The sequence below is a fragment of the Hyperolius riggenbachi genome, chromosome 6, assembly GCF_040937935.1.
Source record: "Hyperolius riggenbachi isolate aHypRig1 chromosome 6, aHypRig1.pri, whole genome shotgun sequence".
NCBI lineage: Eukaryota > Metazoa > Chordata > Amphibia > Anura > Hyperoliidae > Hyperolius > Hyperolius riggenbachi.
In genome coordinates this window covers 348270705-348288343 of record NC_090651.1, presented here as the reverse complement: position 1 = coordinate 348288343, position 17639 = coordinate 348270705, and the positions used below count along the sequence as shown (strand labels likewise).

Here is a 17639-nt window from a genome sequence, read left to right as displayed (position 1 = left end):
AGGTTAGCTATATTGGGGGGCGGGCTACCTAATAGTTTGTCGCACCTCTGGCTACCGCATCACAATAGTGGTCCTGAGTTGGGGGTGGTGGGGAGGTTAGCGCAATATATACACCCTCACCCTGGGAGCTCTATAACCTAGAAACTGCCCTGTCTGTATGTATCTGTAAGGAGGGAGATGTTCTGTAGCGGACCGGGGTCTGCTAGCTGTGGATGGTCTTGGCTGTATCCGGCCCCTCTAGGACCCAGCAGAGGAGGTGACTGTGATGTGGAAAGTCTTCCCCTTGTGAGAGCCTCAGACAGCAGCAGAGAGACACAGAGCAGCAGAGAGACAGCAGACAGACAGACTGGGCAGAGAGACAGCCAGGACCTCCAGCAGCTCTACACTGTGGTAGGAGAACGCTCATCTATATATGGGGGCATAGATCATTCTCTCCCCTTTGTTATGGGGGTCTGACTCCCATCCCCCATTCATTCCATCCTTGGGGTGTACTGAGCCATATGCAGCAGATTGGGGGAAGGGGGGCTCTGGGCTTTCTCTGATTGGACTCTTCCAGCTCCCCAGGTAACTGGAAAAACTTGTAGGAAGTTAGTGGAAAGTTGTGGGGAAAGTTTGTTACAATCTCAGAGGAAGCAGACAATGGGGGGTTCCCATTATTGCCCTGTAGCCACTCCTACGGCGCTGCACAGAGACCCCCTTTAGGTGTTCTTCCTGTGCTGATTGGTGGAGATGGGATAACTTGCTGGATCATGGCTAAAATTCCATCCATTTCATTGTGCAAAGCTCCTAATCTGTATATTTTATTAGTTAGCTTGTTGTAAATTGATGTATGGGGAACGTCCGTGTAAGCGAGACGTAGGTGAGACCTTAAGGGTGAGGACTCCCCCCAACCAAGGGGACCAGAGCTTTTATTCTGGGACCTCCAATACTTTAATCTCAACCTCAGAATGCCCAACAGTTGTATCTCAGGATTTCGAGTACTGATGTCTCGGGGATGCCCAGTGGTTGGGGTGCTAGTCTAGTTGAGGGGACCCAGCAGGAAACCTCATAGGGAACAATTCTTCAATCGCATCACCCTCTAAAGCACTAAGTGTCATGATTGGCCGAATAGGTTGGGCGCTGTTTTCTACAACCTAGCATCTGAAACCTAGCAGCTCGTTTGGGATTTTCCATTCAATCACGTTAGTGGAATTATGAGATTTCCCTATGCGATTTCCTTCTGGGTCCCCTAAAGTACACTAGCACTTTGGTTGTGTCTGGGAACCCCCAGGGGGTTATATTTCAGGACCCCCAGTGGTTGTATGTCAGAATACCTAGCTGTTGTATCTCAAGACCTCCATTGCTTGTATCTCGGAATATCTAGCTGTTGTATCTTAGGACCCACATCGGTGGCATCTCAGGACCCACATCGGTTGTATCTCAGAAACCCCAGAGTTTGTATCTTGGAATATCTAGTGTTCTATCACAGGACTCCCAGGGGTTGCATCGCAAGACCCCCAGAGCTTGCATCATAAGACCCCCAGCACTTGTATCTCAGACCCCTGGGATATGTCTCTCGGGACCCCCAGTGGTTGTATCACAGGACCCCCAGAGCTTGTGTCTCGGAATCCTCGACGTTTGGATCTCCGGTCCTTGCTGATTGTTGTTGGGACCTCCAGTGGTTGTATCTTTTCTCCAACACTTTAATCTAAGGACCCTCAGTCTATGTATTTGTCCATTCGCAGTAGTTAAATCTGGATCCCCTGGTGTTTATATTTCAGGAAGACCCCTGGGCTGCCCCATTGGTCTCCGCATTTCACCAGAAGCGGTTGTCTTCCGTAAAGCTACCCATACACTATTCAACCGCAGCGCAGATTGACCCGGGGTCGACATTATGATCTACGTCACAGGTCTATCCTGGCAAAAAAATAGTGTAGTGTATGGGGGTACCGTCTGTGCAAACAGTACAATCCATCTTGGAAGTAGAATTTGTGACGGTTGATTGCTGGAGTACGGATTTCCAGCCGATTGCAGGGGTTGGATACAGAATCTGGACATGGAGTAGATTAGAAGTTTCATTCATTCGTGCTTAGCAGATTGTAACCATTCCACACGCACTGCAATTTCATCTCTCCCATGATTTTTGTTAGTGTCGGATCTACGCAAGGGATTTTAAGGATACCTGAAGTTAGAGGGATACGGAGGCTGCTTAAACAATGCCAGTTGCCTGGCTATCCTGCTGATCTTTTATGCATCGGTAGTGTCTGAGAAACGCACCTGAGACGAGCATGTGGCTAATATAGTCAGACTTCAGTCAGAAACATTTGATCTGCATGCTTACTCAGGGTCTATGGCTAAAAGTCTTAGTTTAGAGGATCAGCAGGGCATACAGGCAACTGGTATAGTTTAAAAATTAATATGTCAGCCTCCATATCCCTCTCACTTCAGGTCCTCTTTTATTCTTTCAAACTTCTTCCCATTTCAAACTGGTCCATTGAAAAGTCTTCATTCCCACTGGTGTTTTATACGTGTGTGTGTGTGTGTGTGTGTGTGTGTGTGTGTGTGTGTGTGTGTGTGTGTGTGTGTGTGTGTGTGTGTGTGTGTGTGTATATAGTGTGTGTGTGTGTGTGTATATAGTGTATGTGTGTGTGTGTGTATATAGTGTATGTGTGTGTGTGTATAGCGTGTGCGTGGTGTTTGTGTATAATTTTATATGCCGCATCTTGGGGAGATCTTTATATGGTATAAATACATTTTATTTCTATATTTGGATGTTTATTTTACATCTGTCCCCATCATTTAACCCTATGGCCCAAACCTCTTAAATAGGGGGCATACATGTGTCTTGTGTGGGATGGGGACATGTATGTGAGGGGAGCATGTATGTGTCATGTTTCGGACGGTGAAATGTATGTGAAATGTATGTGTCATGTATGGGATGGGGACATGTATGTGTCATGTATGTGGGTGTGCATGTATGTGTCATGTATGGGACAGGGACATGTGTATATGAGAGGGGGCATGTATGTGGGTGTGCATGTATGTGTCATGGGACAGGGACATGGGTATATAAGGGGGGCATGTATGTGAGGGGGGCATGTATGTCATGTATGGGACAGATGCATGTATATGAGGGGGGCATGCATGTGCTATGTATGGGATGGGGACATGTATGTGCCATGTATAGGATGGGGACATGTATGTGAGGGGGGCTTGTATGGGATGGGGACATGTATGTGAGGGGGGCTTGTATGGGATGGGGACATGTATGTGAGGGGGGCATGTATGTGACGGGGACATGTAAATCTGGTATATGAGGGTATGTGCAGAGATGTGTCCCCCCTCACAGCTGGCAGTGTACTGGGGGATTGTGGGAGGGGCTGATGGTTTAGTGGGAGGGGCTGGGAGTGGTTCCCGGAGGAGGGGGCCCTGATCAGTCCCAGATGTTTCCACACTGTACAAGGAGAACAAAGACATTCTTTATTTCCTGGGTTGATCTCTATCACAGCTGTGCGTCACACGCTGCACTCTATGGGGGCCACATGACAGCTAGGCTGAGGAGCTGACACTCTACATCCACACACTGCACTCTATGGGGGCCGCATGACAGCTGGGCTGAGGAGCTGACACTCTACATCCACACACTGTGCTCTATGGGGGCCACATGACAGCTGGGCTGAGGAGCTGACACTCTACATTCACACTGTGCTCTATGGGGGCCGCATGACAGCTGGGCTGAGGAGCTGACACTCTACATCCACACGCTGTGCTCTATGGGGCCGCATGACAGCTGGGCTGAGGAGCTGACACTCTACATCCACACACTGCACTCTATGGGGGCCACATGACAGCTGGGCTGAGGAGCTGACACTCTACATCCACACACTGTGCTCTATGGGGCCGCATGACAGCTGGGCTGAGGAGCTGACACTCTACATTCACACTGTGCTCTATGGGGGCCGCATGACAGCTGGGCTGAGGAGCTGACACTCTACATCCACACACTGCACTCTATGGGGCCACATGACAGCTGGGCTGAGGAGCTGACACTCTACATCCACACATTGCACTCTATGGGGCCACATGACAGCTGGGCTGAGGAGCTGACACTCTACATCCACACACTGCATTCTATGGGGCCACATGACAGCTGGGCTGAGGAGCTGACACTCTACATCCACACATTGCACTCTATGGGGCCACATGACAGCTGGGCTGAGGAGCTGACACTCTACATCCACACATTGCACTCTATGGGGCCACATGACAGCTGGGCAGAGGAGCTGACACTCTACATCCACACATTGCACTCTATGGGGCCACATGACAGCTGGGCTGAGGAGCTGACACTCTACATCCACACATTGCACTCTATGGGGCCACATGACAGCTGGGCTGAGAAGCTGACACTCTACATCCACACATTGCACTCTATGGGGCCACATGACAGCTGGGCTGAGGAGCTGACACTCTACATCCACACACTGCACTCTATGGGTCTGCATGACAGCTGGGCTGAGGAGCTGACACTCTACATCCACACACTGCACTCCATGGGGGCCACATGACAGCTGGGCTGAGGAGCTGACACTCTACATCCACACACTGCACTCTATGGGGCCACATGACAGCTGGGCTGAGGAGCTGACACTCTACATCCACACACTGCACTCTATGGGGCCACATGACAGCTGGGCTGAGGAGCTGACACTCTACATCCACACACTGTGCTCTATGGGGCCGCATGACAGCTGGGCTGAGGAGCTGACACTCTACATCCACACACTGCACTCTATGGGGGCCGCATGACAGCTGGGCTGAGGAGCTGACACTCTACATCCACACACTGCACTCTATGGGGGCCACATGACAGCTGGGCTGAGGAGCTGACACTCTACATCCACACACTGCACTCTATGGGGGCCGCATGACAGCTGGGCTGAGGAGCTGACACTCTACATCCACACACTGCGCTCTATGGGGGCCACATGACAGCTGGGCTGAGGAGCTGACACTCTACATCCACACACTGCGCTCTATGGGGGCCACATGACAGCTGGGCTGAGGAGCTGACACTCTACATCCACACACTGCGCTCTATGGGGGCCACATGACAGCTGGGCTGAGGAGCTGACACTCTACATCCACACATTGCACTCTATGGGGCCACATGACAGCTGGGCTGAGGAGCTGACACTCTACATCCACACACTGCACTCTATGGGTCTGCATGACAGCTGGGCTGAGGAGCTGACACTCTACATCCACACACTGCACTCCATGGGGGCCACATGACAGCTGGGCTGAGGAGCTGACACTCTACATCCACACACTGCACTCTATGGGGCCACATGACAGCTGGGCTGAGGAGCTGACACTCTACATCCACACACTGCACTCTATGGGGCCACATGACAGCTGGGCTGAGGAGCTGACACTCTACATCCACACACTGTGCTCTATGGGGCCGCATGACAGCTGGGCTGAGGAGCTGACACTCTACATCCACACACTGCACTCTATGGGGGCCGCATGACAGCTGGGCTGAGGAGCTGACACTCTACATCCACACACTGCACTCTATGGGGGCCACATGACAGCTGAGCTGAGGAGCTGACACTCTACATCCACACACTGCACTCTATGGGGGCCGCATGACAGCTGGGCTGAGGAGCTGACACTCTACATCCACACACTGCGCTCTATGGGGGCCACATGACAGCTGGGCTGAGGAGCTGACACTCTACATCCACACACTGCGCTCTATGGGGGCCACATGACAGCTGGGCTGAGGAGCTGACACTCTACATCCACACACTGCGCTCTATGGGGGCCACATGACAGCTGGGCTGAGGAGCTGACACTCTACATCCACACACTGCGCTCTATGGGGGCCACATGACAGCTGGGCTGAGGAGCTGACACTCTACATCCACACACTGCGCTCTATGGGGGCCACATGACAGCTGGGCTGAGGAGCTGACACTCTACATCCACACACTGCGCTCTATGGGGGCCACATGACAGCTGGGCTGAGGAGCTGACACTCTACATCCACACACTGCGCTCTATGGGGGCCACATGACAGCTGGGCTGAGGAGCTGACACTCTACATCCACACACTGCACTCTATGGGGGCCACATGACAGCTGGGCTGAGGAGCTGACACTCTACAGCCACACATTGCACTCTACGGGGGCCACATGACAGCTGGGCTGAGGAGCAGACACTCTACACTCACACACTACGCTATGTGGGGGTCACGTTACAACTAGGCTGAGGAGCTGACAATCTACCTCACCACAGGATGATTACAAATCAAAGATAGCTTTATTGGCATGACCATACAGGCATTGCCAAAGCAAGGGTGGGAAGGGTGGTATAGAAGGGGGTGGGGTACGGGTACAATGGCTGAGCAGTCTGTGAACATTTTTAGGTTTACAGTTCCGTTATGCTTCTCTCTGTGGCATGCTGTGACATAGTGTGCAGCGATTGTCACTGTAGATCACTCCTCTGTCTGTGGCATGCTGTGACAGTGTGCAGCGATTGTCACTGTAGATCACTCCTCTGTCTGTGGCATGCTGTGACATAGTGTGTAGTGATTGTCACGGTGGATTCCTCTTCTCCCAGTAAGATGTATATTTTTCTCATCCACTGTGAGAAAGTCTGGGAATTGTTCCATCAATTTTCTTAAAGTAAGTGTCCCTGGTTGCAGTTTATTTGGGGCAGTGCAGCAGGAAGTGGCTTTCATCCTCAGGGGTCTTCTGCTCACAGTATTCACATAGTCTCTCCTCCCTGGGTTTGTACATCTGTCTGAGTCTCCCAGACTCTATTTCCAGGCTGTGAGTCTCTAGACACTCAGGGTTTGCCTATCTTGAGAGTTTTGCAGATTTCCCAGGTATGTGGCCATTTTATATTCTCTCTGTAGGGACTGGTATAAGGTCAGCTTTTGTGACTGCTTTATTTCACTCCTCCATTTATCTACATAGTCCTCTTTGCTGTTGGCTGTGGTGTGTTTTATCTGGGCTCTAGTTAGGACCTGTGGATCTGGGGTTGGTGGGAACATAGAGATGACCACTTCTTTCAGGGCATATGGCTTTTTTTGGTTGTCATTGTGCAACATGGCTTTGTAGTGGGGTGAGTCAGGGCTGCTGCTCCCTAGGTGGTGGGGCCCCATACTTCACTTCAATAGAGTAGGATCGGAGTGATGACACTGTCAAAGATTTTCAGCCAGACCTTTACTGGTGGTTTGAGATTGTACAGTTCTTTTCTCCTGTGAAGTGTACACCCCCCCCCCCCCAATCCTTACAGGAAACAGTCAAAAGAATGGAGACATTGATAGTGTGACCACCAGGAAGCAGTCGGAGTATAGAGACATTGGTGGGGTGGCCAGGAAACAGGCAGGAGTATGGAGACATTGGTGGGGTGGCCAGGAAACAGTCGGGAGGAGTATTGAGACATTGGTGGGGTGGCCAAGAAACAGTCGGGAGGAGTATGGAGACATCGGTGGGGTGGCCAGGAAACAGTCAGGCGTATGGTGACATTGGTGGGTGGCCAAGAAACAGGGAGGAGTATGGAGACATTGGTGGGGTGGTCAGGAAACAGTCGGGAGTATAGAGATGTCGGTGAGGTGACCAGGAAGCAGTCAGGAGTATGAAGAAGAGCCTACAAACCCCTGTTGAACGGCACCGCAGGTGTGCTGGCTGGTCCAGCTGTCACCTCTCCATTACTTCCCTTACCCGTCATAGGTAGCTACAGGTACCACTTAGTATTAGGTAGCCAGAGGTACCCTCAATATTAAAGTGGACCCAAATTAAAAATACAAGATTTCAGAAATAAAATCTATTTTCTAAATTATAATAATAAATAGCAGCCTTATTTCAGCTGCATGATGACAAATATAAAATATTTTACATTTATTGGAGAAACCCCTCCCTTCCTTTCAAATTGCCGGGATTTTTCCGGCAAACTGGTGGAGTAGATAGTGTCCAGCAATGGAGGAATTGCTAATGGCTGCCCCCAGTATAACCCTAGCTATCAAAAGAGAAGGGTGAAAAGCATGCATTGAAATGCTCATAGGTTTGAAGGAGTGTTTATTTCTTTGTATGTGTCAGAGTGGTGCAACTAAATATTTTTAATTAAAAAAATGTTTGGTTTGGGTCCGCTTTAAGTAGCTCAGGGGTCTCAAACTCGCGGCCCGCGGGCCATTTGCGGCCCTCGATACAATATTTTGTGGCCCTCGCTGGCAAAAGCTTCCTTATAGTTCGCTTCAGTGCTCCCAAGTAATCCGCCGCATCCCCGCCGCTAAACGAGGGCTGCAGAGCCCCCAAATCGCCCGGGGGGCAATCCACCGGCATTTCCTGGAAGGGGCAGAGCTTTCAGCTTCAGCTCTGCCCCTCCTGACGTCAATCGCCGCCTCTCCCCGCCCCTCTCTGTGAAGGAAGAGTGAGAGGGGCGGGCAGAGGTGGCGATGCGCTGTGATTGTGAAATTCCTTATGCGGCCCAGCCTCATCCTGACTTTGCCTCCTGCGGCCCCCAGGTAAATTGAGTTTGAGACCCCTGAAGTAGCTAGATGTGCCCCTGACTGAAGGGAGAGCTTGTCAGTTAAATGCAGAGAGCTGAGAGAGTAACCTCTCATTTATACTCTGCTCAAGACTCTGCATACGTAACTAGGGAAGAAGGTACTTGTCGAGGGGAGTGAGCCGTTTTTCAAACATCAGGCGCCTGTAGGCACGTGCCTACAGTGCCTTATGGTAAATCCGGCCCTGGGCATTAGTGAAGTTAGGGAGCAGTGTGGAATGTGGAGGTTTTAGGGGTGTAGATTGTGTCGAAAGAGAAAAGCTGTTATAGTGAAGGCCACAGTTTTTCCTCAGGACAGGCAGTAAAATGAATCATTATGCCCCATTTCTTTGAGTCACCGTTCCCGGAATCCAGCAGGATAAGGGAGTTAGCAGGTTTATACTCTGGCACAAAGGCACGGTGTGCTGGGGGGCTCATTCAGATCTGGGGGTGGTTTATGATTGGCTGCCTGTATGCCAGCGGTTTCCTGAGTCTGCGGTGTGTGTGGAGAGGCAGCCAGTTGTGTCCCGAGGTCTCACAGTAATCGGATCTCACCACACTCTGGGGGTCTTGTCTGAACTTGCTGAATTCCTGGACTGGCTGTTCTCCAGCTGTCTGATCTGCCTACATCATCTGACTGCTGCTCGGGGCTGTCTGGCTGCACATCTGGGAGTGGAGTGTCAGCTCCTGGGCACACGATACATGGAGTCAGGCTCTGCTCTGCTGCCTGAGGGATCTGCTGTGACTTCTCACCTCCACCCTGTGCAGAGGAACTCCATCATTTCCTCACCTCTTGGCCTCACACAAGTGAAATGAGCAAATGGATTTAGGGACGTACTGTAGGCTGTAGCTAGACATGACTGGGCCTCGCTGATGGGACCCGCAGAACTGAACAGTGACTGCCCCCATATCCTGAATCTATGGGTGTGCAGGAAAACACTGTGTGCGTGCAAAAGATGGGAGATTACAGGTCCTGCCTTGCCTCCACCCCCCCCCTCAATAATATACAAAATAGGTTGAAATGTAAGGTGGCATTCCCAATATGGATAATCGGAGAAATACATTTTGGGACCCACTAAAGTGTTTTTGGCAGGATTTTGGGATTGCTTTCAATCGCTAGCGATTTCCCAAAACGCTTTGCCGATGAAAGTGAATGGAGCAGATCCCACTGGAACGATTGAGGTTTAGGCAAATCACAATCGCAGGACATGCAGCATTTTGGAAGCGTTTACATTCTAATGTATAGGAGCAGGGGAATCGCTCCATATTCTATTGCACCACCATATTACTATTCATTTATATAGCACTGACATCTTCTGCAGCACTGTACAGAGTACATAGTCATGTCACTGACTGTCCTCAGAGGAGCTTACAATCCAAACATGCCTTAATCCTCCACTTGAAGAGCTACCAAAAGGTAATCACAGGAAAAAAATCATCCTTTCTATCACAAGAGATTGCAAATGCAGTTAAACCAGCCCAACTGTTCCCCACAGTGGAAAAACTCTGCAACCCGGCATGTCAAAAACTTAATATCGAGTCTTCAAAGGACCTCCGTGACCAATTTGCCCATTTCTTCACAGACAAAGTCTCCGCTATAAGGTCCGCCATCCAACTTACAGCATCTGAGCCTAATATAGCGCCGAAGACCATTAGCAGAGACAATGTAACACCTTGGTCAAACTTCAAAGAAATTGATGAAGAAGTCACATCAAGCATCCTCCTTCACGTCCGCCTAACTACCTGTGACCTGGATCCTGGCCCAACACCGTTCATGTTGAACTGCCCCGACCTGTTCGTACCGGTATTCCTAAAAATTAACTGTTCCTTAAAATCAGGGATATTTCCTGCTTTACTGAAGGAAGCAATCATCAGGCCTTTCCTCAAAAAACCCTCCCAGCTACAGACCTGTCTCTAACCTCCCCTTCCTGGCAAGCTAATTGAAAAAGCTGTTTACCTCCAGCTAGAAGCCAAAATCCTACAAAACAACAGTTATGACCCATTCCAGTCTGGCTTCAGGAAACACCACAGCACTGAAACTGCCCTCATCCAAATATGCAACCACCTGCTCATGGCAAGAGACAGAGGAGAGTGCTCGATCCTCATACTGCTAGACCTTTCTGCAGCCTTTGATACAGTTGACCATGACATCTTGATAAACAGGCTACAGGAAAACTGCGGCATTGATGGCATAGTTCTTCAGTGGTTCAATCCTTCTTGAGTGGCAGAACCCACAAAGTGTCTATGGGGCCCTTCCTGTCCACCCCTGTATCACTTAAGTATGGGGTGCCCCAGGGCTCAATCCTCTCTCCCCTGCTTTTCACGATTTACATGTTACCGCTGGGAAAACTAATCCAAACACATGGCCTGACATACCACTGCTATGCAGACGACACTGAACTATATCTTTCCTTCAAGCCTGGTGTGAGAGACCCAACTCTAACTATAAACGCCTGCTTACGTGAACTACAGAAATGGATGAATGACAACTGGCTGAAACTAAATGCAGACAAAACTGAAGTCCTTCTGATTGGAGGGCAGAGCATGATAACAAAACAACTTAACTTGCAGTCTTCACCACTGGGAATAGGAGGCACGGATCTGCGCAGCTCTGATCATGTGCGTAGCTTGGGAGTTCTAATTGATTGGGATTTAAACTTCAGAACTCAAATCTCTGCTGTGGTGAAAACATCCTATTTTTACCTCAAGAACATTGCAAAAATCAAGCACCTCATCCCCCCAGAAGATCTGCCAACCTTAGTCCACGCCTTCATCACATCCCGACTGGACTACTGCAATGCTCTCTACACTGGCCTTCCAAAAAAGGCCTTGTACCGTCTACAGCTGATACAGAATACTGCTGCCAGACTGCTAACCAACCAACCCCGTCACTGCCACATAACGCCAGTCCTGCACTCCCTTCACTGGCTACCTATAGAATGGAGGGTCCTATTCAAGATCGGCCTACTGACATTTAAATCCCTGAATAATCTAGGCCCTGGATACATGAAAGATATGTTGCAGCTACGTAGCAATCCCCGCATTCTCAGATCAACAGGTTCTAATAATCTAGTCATACCCAGAGTCCACTTGGAAACTTTTGGTCCCAGAGCCTTCTGTCATGCTGCCCCTACGTTTTGGAACTCCTTACCTCAACAGATCAGGACAGCTCCATCCCTGGACGTGTTTAAATCCAGACTGAAAACCCACCTGTTCAGTCTGGCATTTGCAGAAATATAACTTTTGTTGTGTGAATACTTCATCCTACCAATTACTGAATCTGAGAGAGCCTAAGCGCTTTGAGTCCTATGGGAGAAAAGCGCTATAGAAATATTATTGTATTGTAATCCTGCCATAGTCATACGTCCATTGTAGTCTAGGGCCAATTAGGGGGAAGCCAATTTATCTGTATGTTTTTGGGATGTGTGAGGAAACCCACACAGACACAGGGAGACCGTACAAACTCCATGCAGATAGATCCAGCGCTGCAAGGTGAGAGTGCTATTCACTACGCTTCCATGCTGCCCTTATCACCACCTTTTCCCCAGTGCTGGATGGATACAGTTCAGCTTCCCCCTTGATGCACCAGGGTTAGGCACCTTCTGGAGGTGGTGACAATGGATACAGGAGGACATTTGATTTCTTGTCTTACACGATCGTGCACTCACCCATTGAGGGGAGGTACCTGTCGGAAGATGGGCACGTTTTATATGGCTGTGAGTAAAATGCGGTCAGGCTCTCCTCTGTGTTGAGTGCGGTCAGGCGCAATGATTGGCTCTGAGTCTCTCCCGCAGGTTTGGGCAGGTGTCCCGATTTCTGGACACATCAGACAGCTATAGCTGCAGGGAGTCGCTGGAGATTATGGAGTTACTCCGGGACAAACCAGCTATGAGAAATGTTCGCTAATTCTTAATTCACGTCCAACTCTGAAGTAGCAAGACGGTGAATATCGGTGAATGGTGGCCATTTATTGCTACAATACACAGGTTCCTTGGTATTTTCCCCCATCGTGAGGGAAGTATAATAGAGCACATTAGATTATGGGATACTGTAAAAAGAAGCAGTAAATTAGGGGTCAGAATAATAATGAGCACATTAATAAAAAGCCTAGGATAAGGAGACAGTATAATGAGTGACAGTGTCATAGAGGGCAGTGTATTTATACAGCCTAACCTCATCATTGCATTCCAGCGGTTCTGGAGGTGTGTTTAGCTTCAAAGGGTACAATGGTTAATTTGCATATATTCAGCAGTGGTGTCTGGGAGACATCTCGAGCTCACTCCAACCTGAATTATCGCAAATTCTTTCTGTTTTAGGAAAGCAAACTTTTGTTTCTCCTTTTAAAGACCATGCTTCCTGCAAAATAAACGCAGGGGTTCCTCAAGATCAAGAAATTGTTTGCTGGGGTTCCTTGAGATCCAAAAGTTATTTGCAGGGTTCCTCCAGGATAAAAAGGTTGAGAAAGGCTGCCCTAAGGTAACTATTTTTTAATTTTATTTAGGTAACTATTTATTTAGGTAGTGTGTGTGTGTGTGTGTGTGTGTGTAGTGTGTGTGTGTAATGTGTGTGTGTGTAGTGTGTGTGTGTGTGGTGTGTGTGGTGTGTGTGTAGTGTGTGTGTGAATTTTAAATGTAATGATGGGTCTTTTTATTACAAAAAAGAAGGTTGATGTAATTTTACTATTTGGCCACCTAATGTCCTCGCACATTATTTCCTATTGGCGTACTAGAAGTACGCTAACAGGAAGAAATGTGTGGACTTGTTACTACAGAAGTTAAAAATGATTGCAGCATCTGAATTGCTTTCCCACTCATTCATCTCCGCTCTAATGCTGGATACACACCATGCGCTTCCGCGTCGAATGCGTCCGTCGATACGCGTCGATTCGATTATTTCCGAGCATTTCTGAACGCATTTCAATGATTTTTAGTTCGATTGCCATGTAAAGTATGGCAAATCGACCTAACGATCCATCGAAACGTGAATCGGACATGTCGGAAATAATCGAATCGATGCGTATCGACGGACGCAACGAACGCAGAAACGCATGGTGTTTATCCAGCATAAGGGGTGGCGTCGAGTACCCGAGCGGGAGCAGAGGTGCCATTGACATTTATCTACGTGGCTGGGCAGGAATTGGAGTCCTGCTCCACGTAGATCTACTGTATGAAACCACATAAGTGGTGAAATCATGGGGAGAGGCTGATGTGTGCTGTGCCTCTATAGACACTTTCTGTTTAATTCTGTCTGTGTAGATGGGACTCTACATTCAGCTTACTGCCCCTCATGTACAACTGAGCTGATCATTGTAAAATCATCTTTATGTCTTTCAGATCCATCTCGGCAGCTATGTGTATCCCAGCACTCCTCCTCCTGTGCGCTCATGGTGAGACCCCTCCCCATCCCTTCCCTGCTGTGACTGCTAAGACAACCCACTGTGTGTGCGCAGTGCCACTTCTCTCACTGTCTGTGACCAGTGTCATTCTCAGTATCTGCTCTTATTCTGTATGTATGGAGGCTGCACAGTATGACTTCTCTTGTCCTGTATGCCAGGTATAATTCTCAATATCCGCTCTTATTCTGTATGTATGGAGGCTGCACAGTATGGCTTCTCTTGTCCTGTATGCCAAGTGTAATTCTCAGTATCTGCTCTTATTCTGTATGTATGGAGGTTGCACAGTATGACTTCTCCTGTCCTGTATGCCGGGTGTAATTCTCAGTATCTGTTCTTATTCTGTATGTATGGAGGCTGCACGGTATGACTTCTCGTGTCCTGTATGCCGGGTGTAATTCTCAGTATCTGCTCTTATCCTGTATGTATGGAGGCTGCATAGTATGGATTCTCTTGTCCTGTATGCCGGGTGTAATTCTCAGCATCTGCTCTTAGGGCTAGTTCACACTTGCTTTAAAGAGAACCCGAGGGGGGTTTGAAGAATATTATCTGCATACAGAGGCTGGATCTGCCTATACAGCCCAGCCTCTGTTGCTATCCCAAACCCCCCTAAGGTCCCCCTGCACTCTGCAATCCCTCATAAATCACAGCCACGCTGCTGACAAACAGCTTGTCAGAGCTGGCTGTGTTTATCTCTATAGTGTCAGTCTGCTGCTCTCCCTGCCTCCTGCAGAACTCCAGTCCCCGCCTGCATCCCTTCCCTCCCTGCTGATTGGAGGGAAGGGACAGGGGCAGGGACCGGAGCTATGCAGGAGGCGGGGGAACAGCTGAGACTGACACTACAGATGTAAACACAGCCTCACAGCACGGCTGTGATTTATGAGGGATTGCAGAGTGCAGGGGGGACCTTAGGGGGGTTTGGGATAGCAACAGAGGCTGGGCTGTATAGGCAGATCCAGCCTCTGTATGCAGATAACATTCTTTAAACACACCTCAGGTTCTCTTTAAAAACGTATCCGTAGCTACATTTTTTTGTCCCGGACAAAAAACTGAGCCACGGATACCAATGTTAAAAATAGGAACAGCACACACTCAAGGTAAAAACGTATCCGCGTGCGATCCGCGGAATACGTTTTTAAACCCGGAACGCAGAGTCCGGACTTGCAGCATTTTTCACGGACCCGTATACACGTACGGGTAGTGAAAATCAATGGAGAAACGGGCCTCCCTCTTCACTGACATTTTGGGACACTGGAAACGGATCAGTTTCCAGTGTCCCTTGGTGAAGGATGGGGCCGCCATGCTGGAGGGAGTAGCAGCCAGGACGGGGGGGGGGGCTGCGGGCAAAGCGGCGGCCAGGGGGGTCGCCTCCCCCCCCCTTGCTCACCTGGGTGCCCCCCGTCCCCGCTCCCCCTCCAGCTCGCCCATAATGTAATAAATTGTACCTAAGGAGGTTCGGCGAGCCGGGCACTTCCGCCCACACCGCTCGAGTCACTTCCTGTGATGCCGCCCACTGACATACAGAGGGCGGCATTGCAGGAAGTGACTCGAGCGGTGTGGGCGGAAGTGCCCGGCTCGCCGAACCTCCTTAGGTACAATTTATTACATTATGGGCGAGCTGGAGGGGGAGCGGGGACGGGGGGCACCCAGGTGAGCAAGGGGGGGGAGGCGACCCCCCTGGCCGCCGCTTTCCCCGCAGCCCCCCGTCCTGGCTGCTAACCCCTTTAGCAAAAAAAAAAAAAAAAACGCAAACGGATCCAGAACATGTGCTGCAAAAAAGGCAGCACGGATCAGTTTGCGTTCCGGTTTTTGAAAATCGGAGCCCGGACAGCGGATGCGTCCCGCACCCGGAGCTAGTGTGGCCCTAGCCTTATTCTGTATGTATGGAGGCTGCACAGTATGGCTTCTCTAGTCCTGTATGCCGGGTGTAATTCTCAGTATCTGCTCTTATTCTGTATGTATGGAGGCTGCACAGTATGGCTTCTCTTGTCCTGTATGCCAAGTGTAATTCTCAGTATCTGCTCTTATTCTGTATGTATAGAGGCTGCACGGTATGACTTCTCTTGTCCTGTATGCCGGGTGTAATTCTCAGTATCCGCTCTTATTCTGTATGTATGGAGGCTGCACAGTATGACTTCTCTTGTCCTGTATGCCGTGTGTAATTCTCAGTATCTGTTCTTATTCTGTATGTATGGAGGCTGCACAGTATGGCTTCTCTTGTCCTGTATGCCGGGTGTAATTCTCAGTATCTGCTCTTATTCTGTATGTATGGAGGCTGCACAGTATGGCTTCTCTTGTCCTGTATGCCAAGTGTAATTCTCAGTATCTGCTCTTATTCTGTATGTATGGAGGCTGCACAGTATGGCTTCTCTAGTCCTGTATGCCGGGTGTAATTCTCAGTATCTGCTCTTATTCTGTATGTATGGAGGCTGCACAGTATGACTTCTCCTGTCCTGTATGCCGGGTGTAATTCTCAGTATCTGCTCTTATTCTGTATGGAGGCTGCACAGTATGGCTTCTCTTGTCCTGTATGCCAAGTGTAATTCTCAGTATCTGTTCTTATTCTGTATGTATGGAGGCTGCACAGTATGACTTCTCCTGTCCTGTATGCCGGGTGTAATTCTCAGTATCTGCTCTTATTCTGTATGTATGGAGGCTGCACAGTATGGCTTCTCTTGTCCTGTATGCCGTGTGTAATTCTCAGTATCTGTTCTTATTCTGTATGTATGGAGGCTGCACAGTATGACTTCTCTTGTCCTGTATGCCGTGTGTAATTCTCAGTATCTGTTCTTATTCTGTATGTATGGAGGCTGCACAGTATGGCTTCTCTTGTCCTGTATGCCGGGTGTAATTCTCAGTATCTGCTCTTATTCTGTATGTATGGAGGCTGCACAGTATGGCTTCTCTTGTCCTGTATGCCAAGTGTAATTCTCAGTATCTGCTCTTATTCTGTATGTATAGAGGCTGCACGGTATGACTTCTCTTGTCCTGTATGCCGGGTGTAATTCTCAGTATCCGCTCTTATTCTGTATGTATGGAGGCTGCACAGTATGACTTCTCTTGTCCTGTATGCCAGGTGTAATTCTCAGTATCTGCTCTTATTCTGTATGTATGGAGGCTGCACAGTATGGCTTCTCTTGTCCTGTATGCCAAGTGTAATTCTCAGTATATGTTCTTATTCTGTATGTATGGAGGCTGCACAGTATGACTTCTCTTGTCCTGTATGCCAAGTGTAATTCTCAGTATCTGCTCTTATTCTGTATGTATGGAGGCTGCACAGTATGGCTTCTCTTGTCCTGTATGCCAAGTGTAATTCTCAGTATCTGCTCTTATTCTGTATGTATGGAGGCTGCACAGTATGGCTTCTCTTGTCCTGTATGCCGGGTGTAATTCTCAGTATCTGCTCTTATTCTGTATGTATGGAGACTGCACAGTATGACTTCTCTTGTCCTGTATGGAGGCTGCACAGTATGGCTTCTCTTGTCCTGTATGCCGGGTGTAATTCTCAGTATCTGCTCTTATCCTGTATGTATGGAGGCTGCACAGTATGGCTTCTCTTGTCATGTATGCCGGGTGTAATTCTCAGTATCTGCTCTTATCCTGTATGTATGGAGGCTGCACAGTATGGCTTCACTTGTCCTGTATGCCGGGTGTAATTCTCAGTATCTGCTCTTATTCTGTATGTATGGAGGCTGCACAGTATGGCTTC

The 17639-nt window shown here is 49.1% G+C and overlaps 1 protein-coding gene across 3 annotated transcripts in view; it reads left to right on the top strand.

Annotated features, from left to right (window-relative positions):
- Window positions 1–281: 281 nt before the first annotated feature.
- The window catches only part of MFAP2 (microfibril associated protein 2), a 41858-nt gene continuing 24500 nt past the window's right edge, over window positions 282–17639 (top strand). For 2 of the 3 annotated variants that reach the window (XM_068243150.1, XM_068243148.1), the window contains exons 1-2: window positions 282–390; window positions 13872–13924. In XM_068243150.1, the coding sequence (XP_068099251.1) occupies window positions 13888–13924 (37 nt within the window). In that variant the 5' untranslated portion in view covers window positions 282–390; window positions 13872–13887. Of the gene's footprint in view, window positions 391–6837; window positions 6878–13871; window positions 13925–17639 lie in introns of those variants that run through there. The other variant, XM_068243149.1, reaches the window with a different exon arrangement.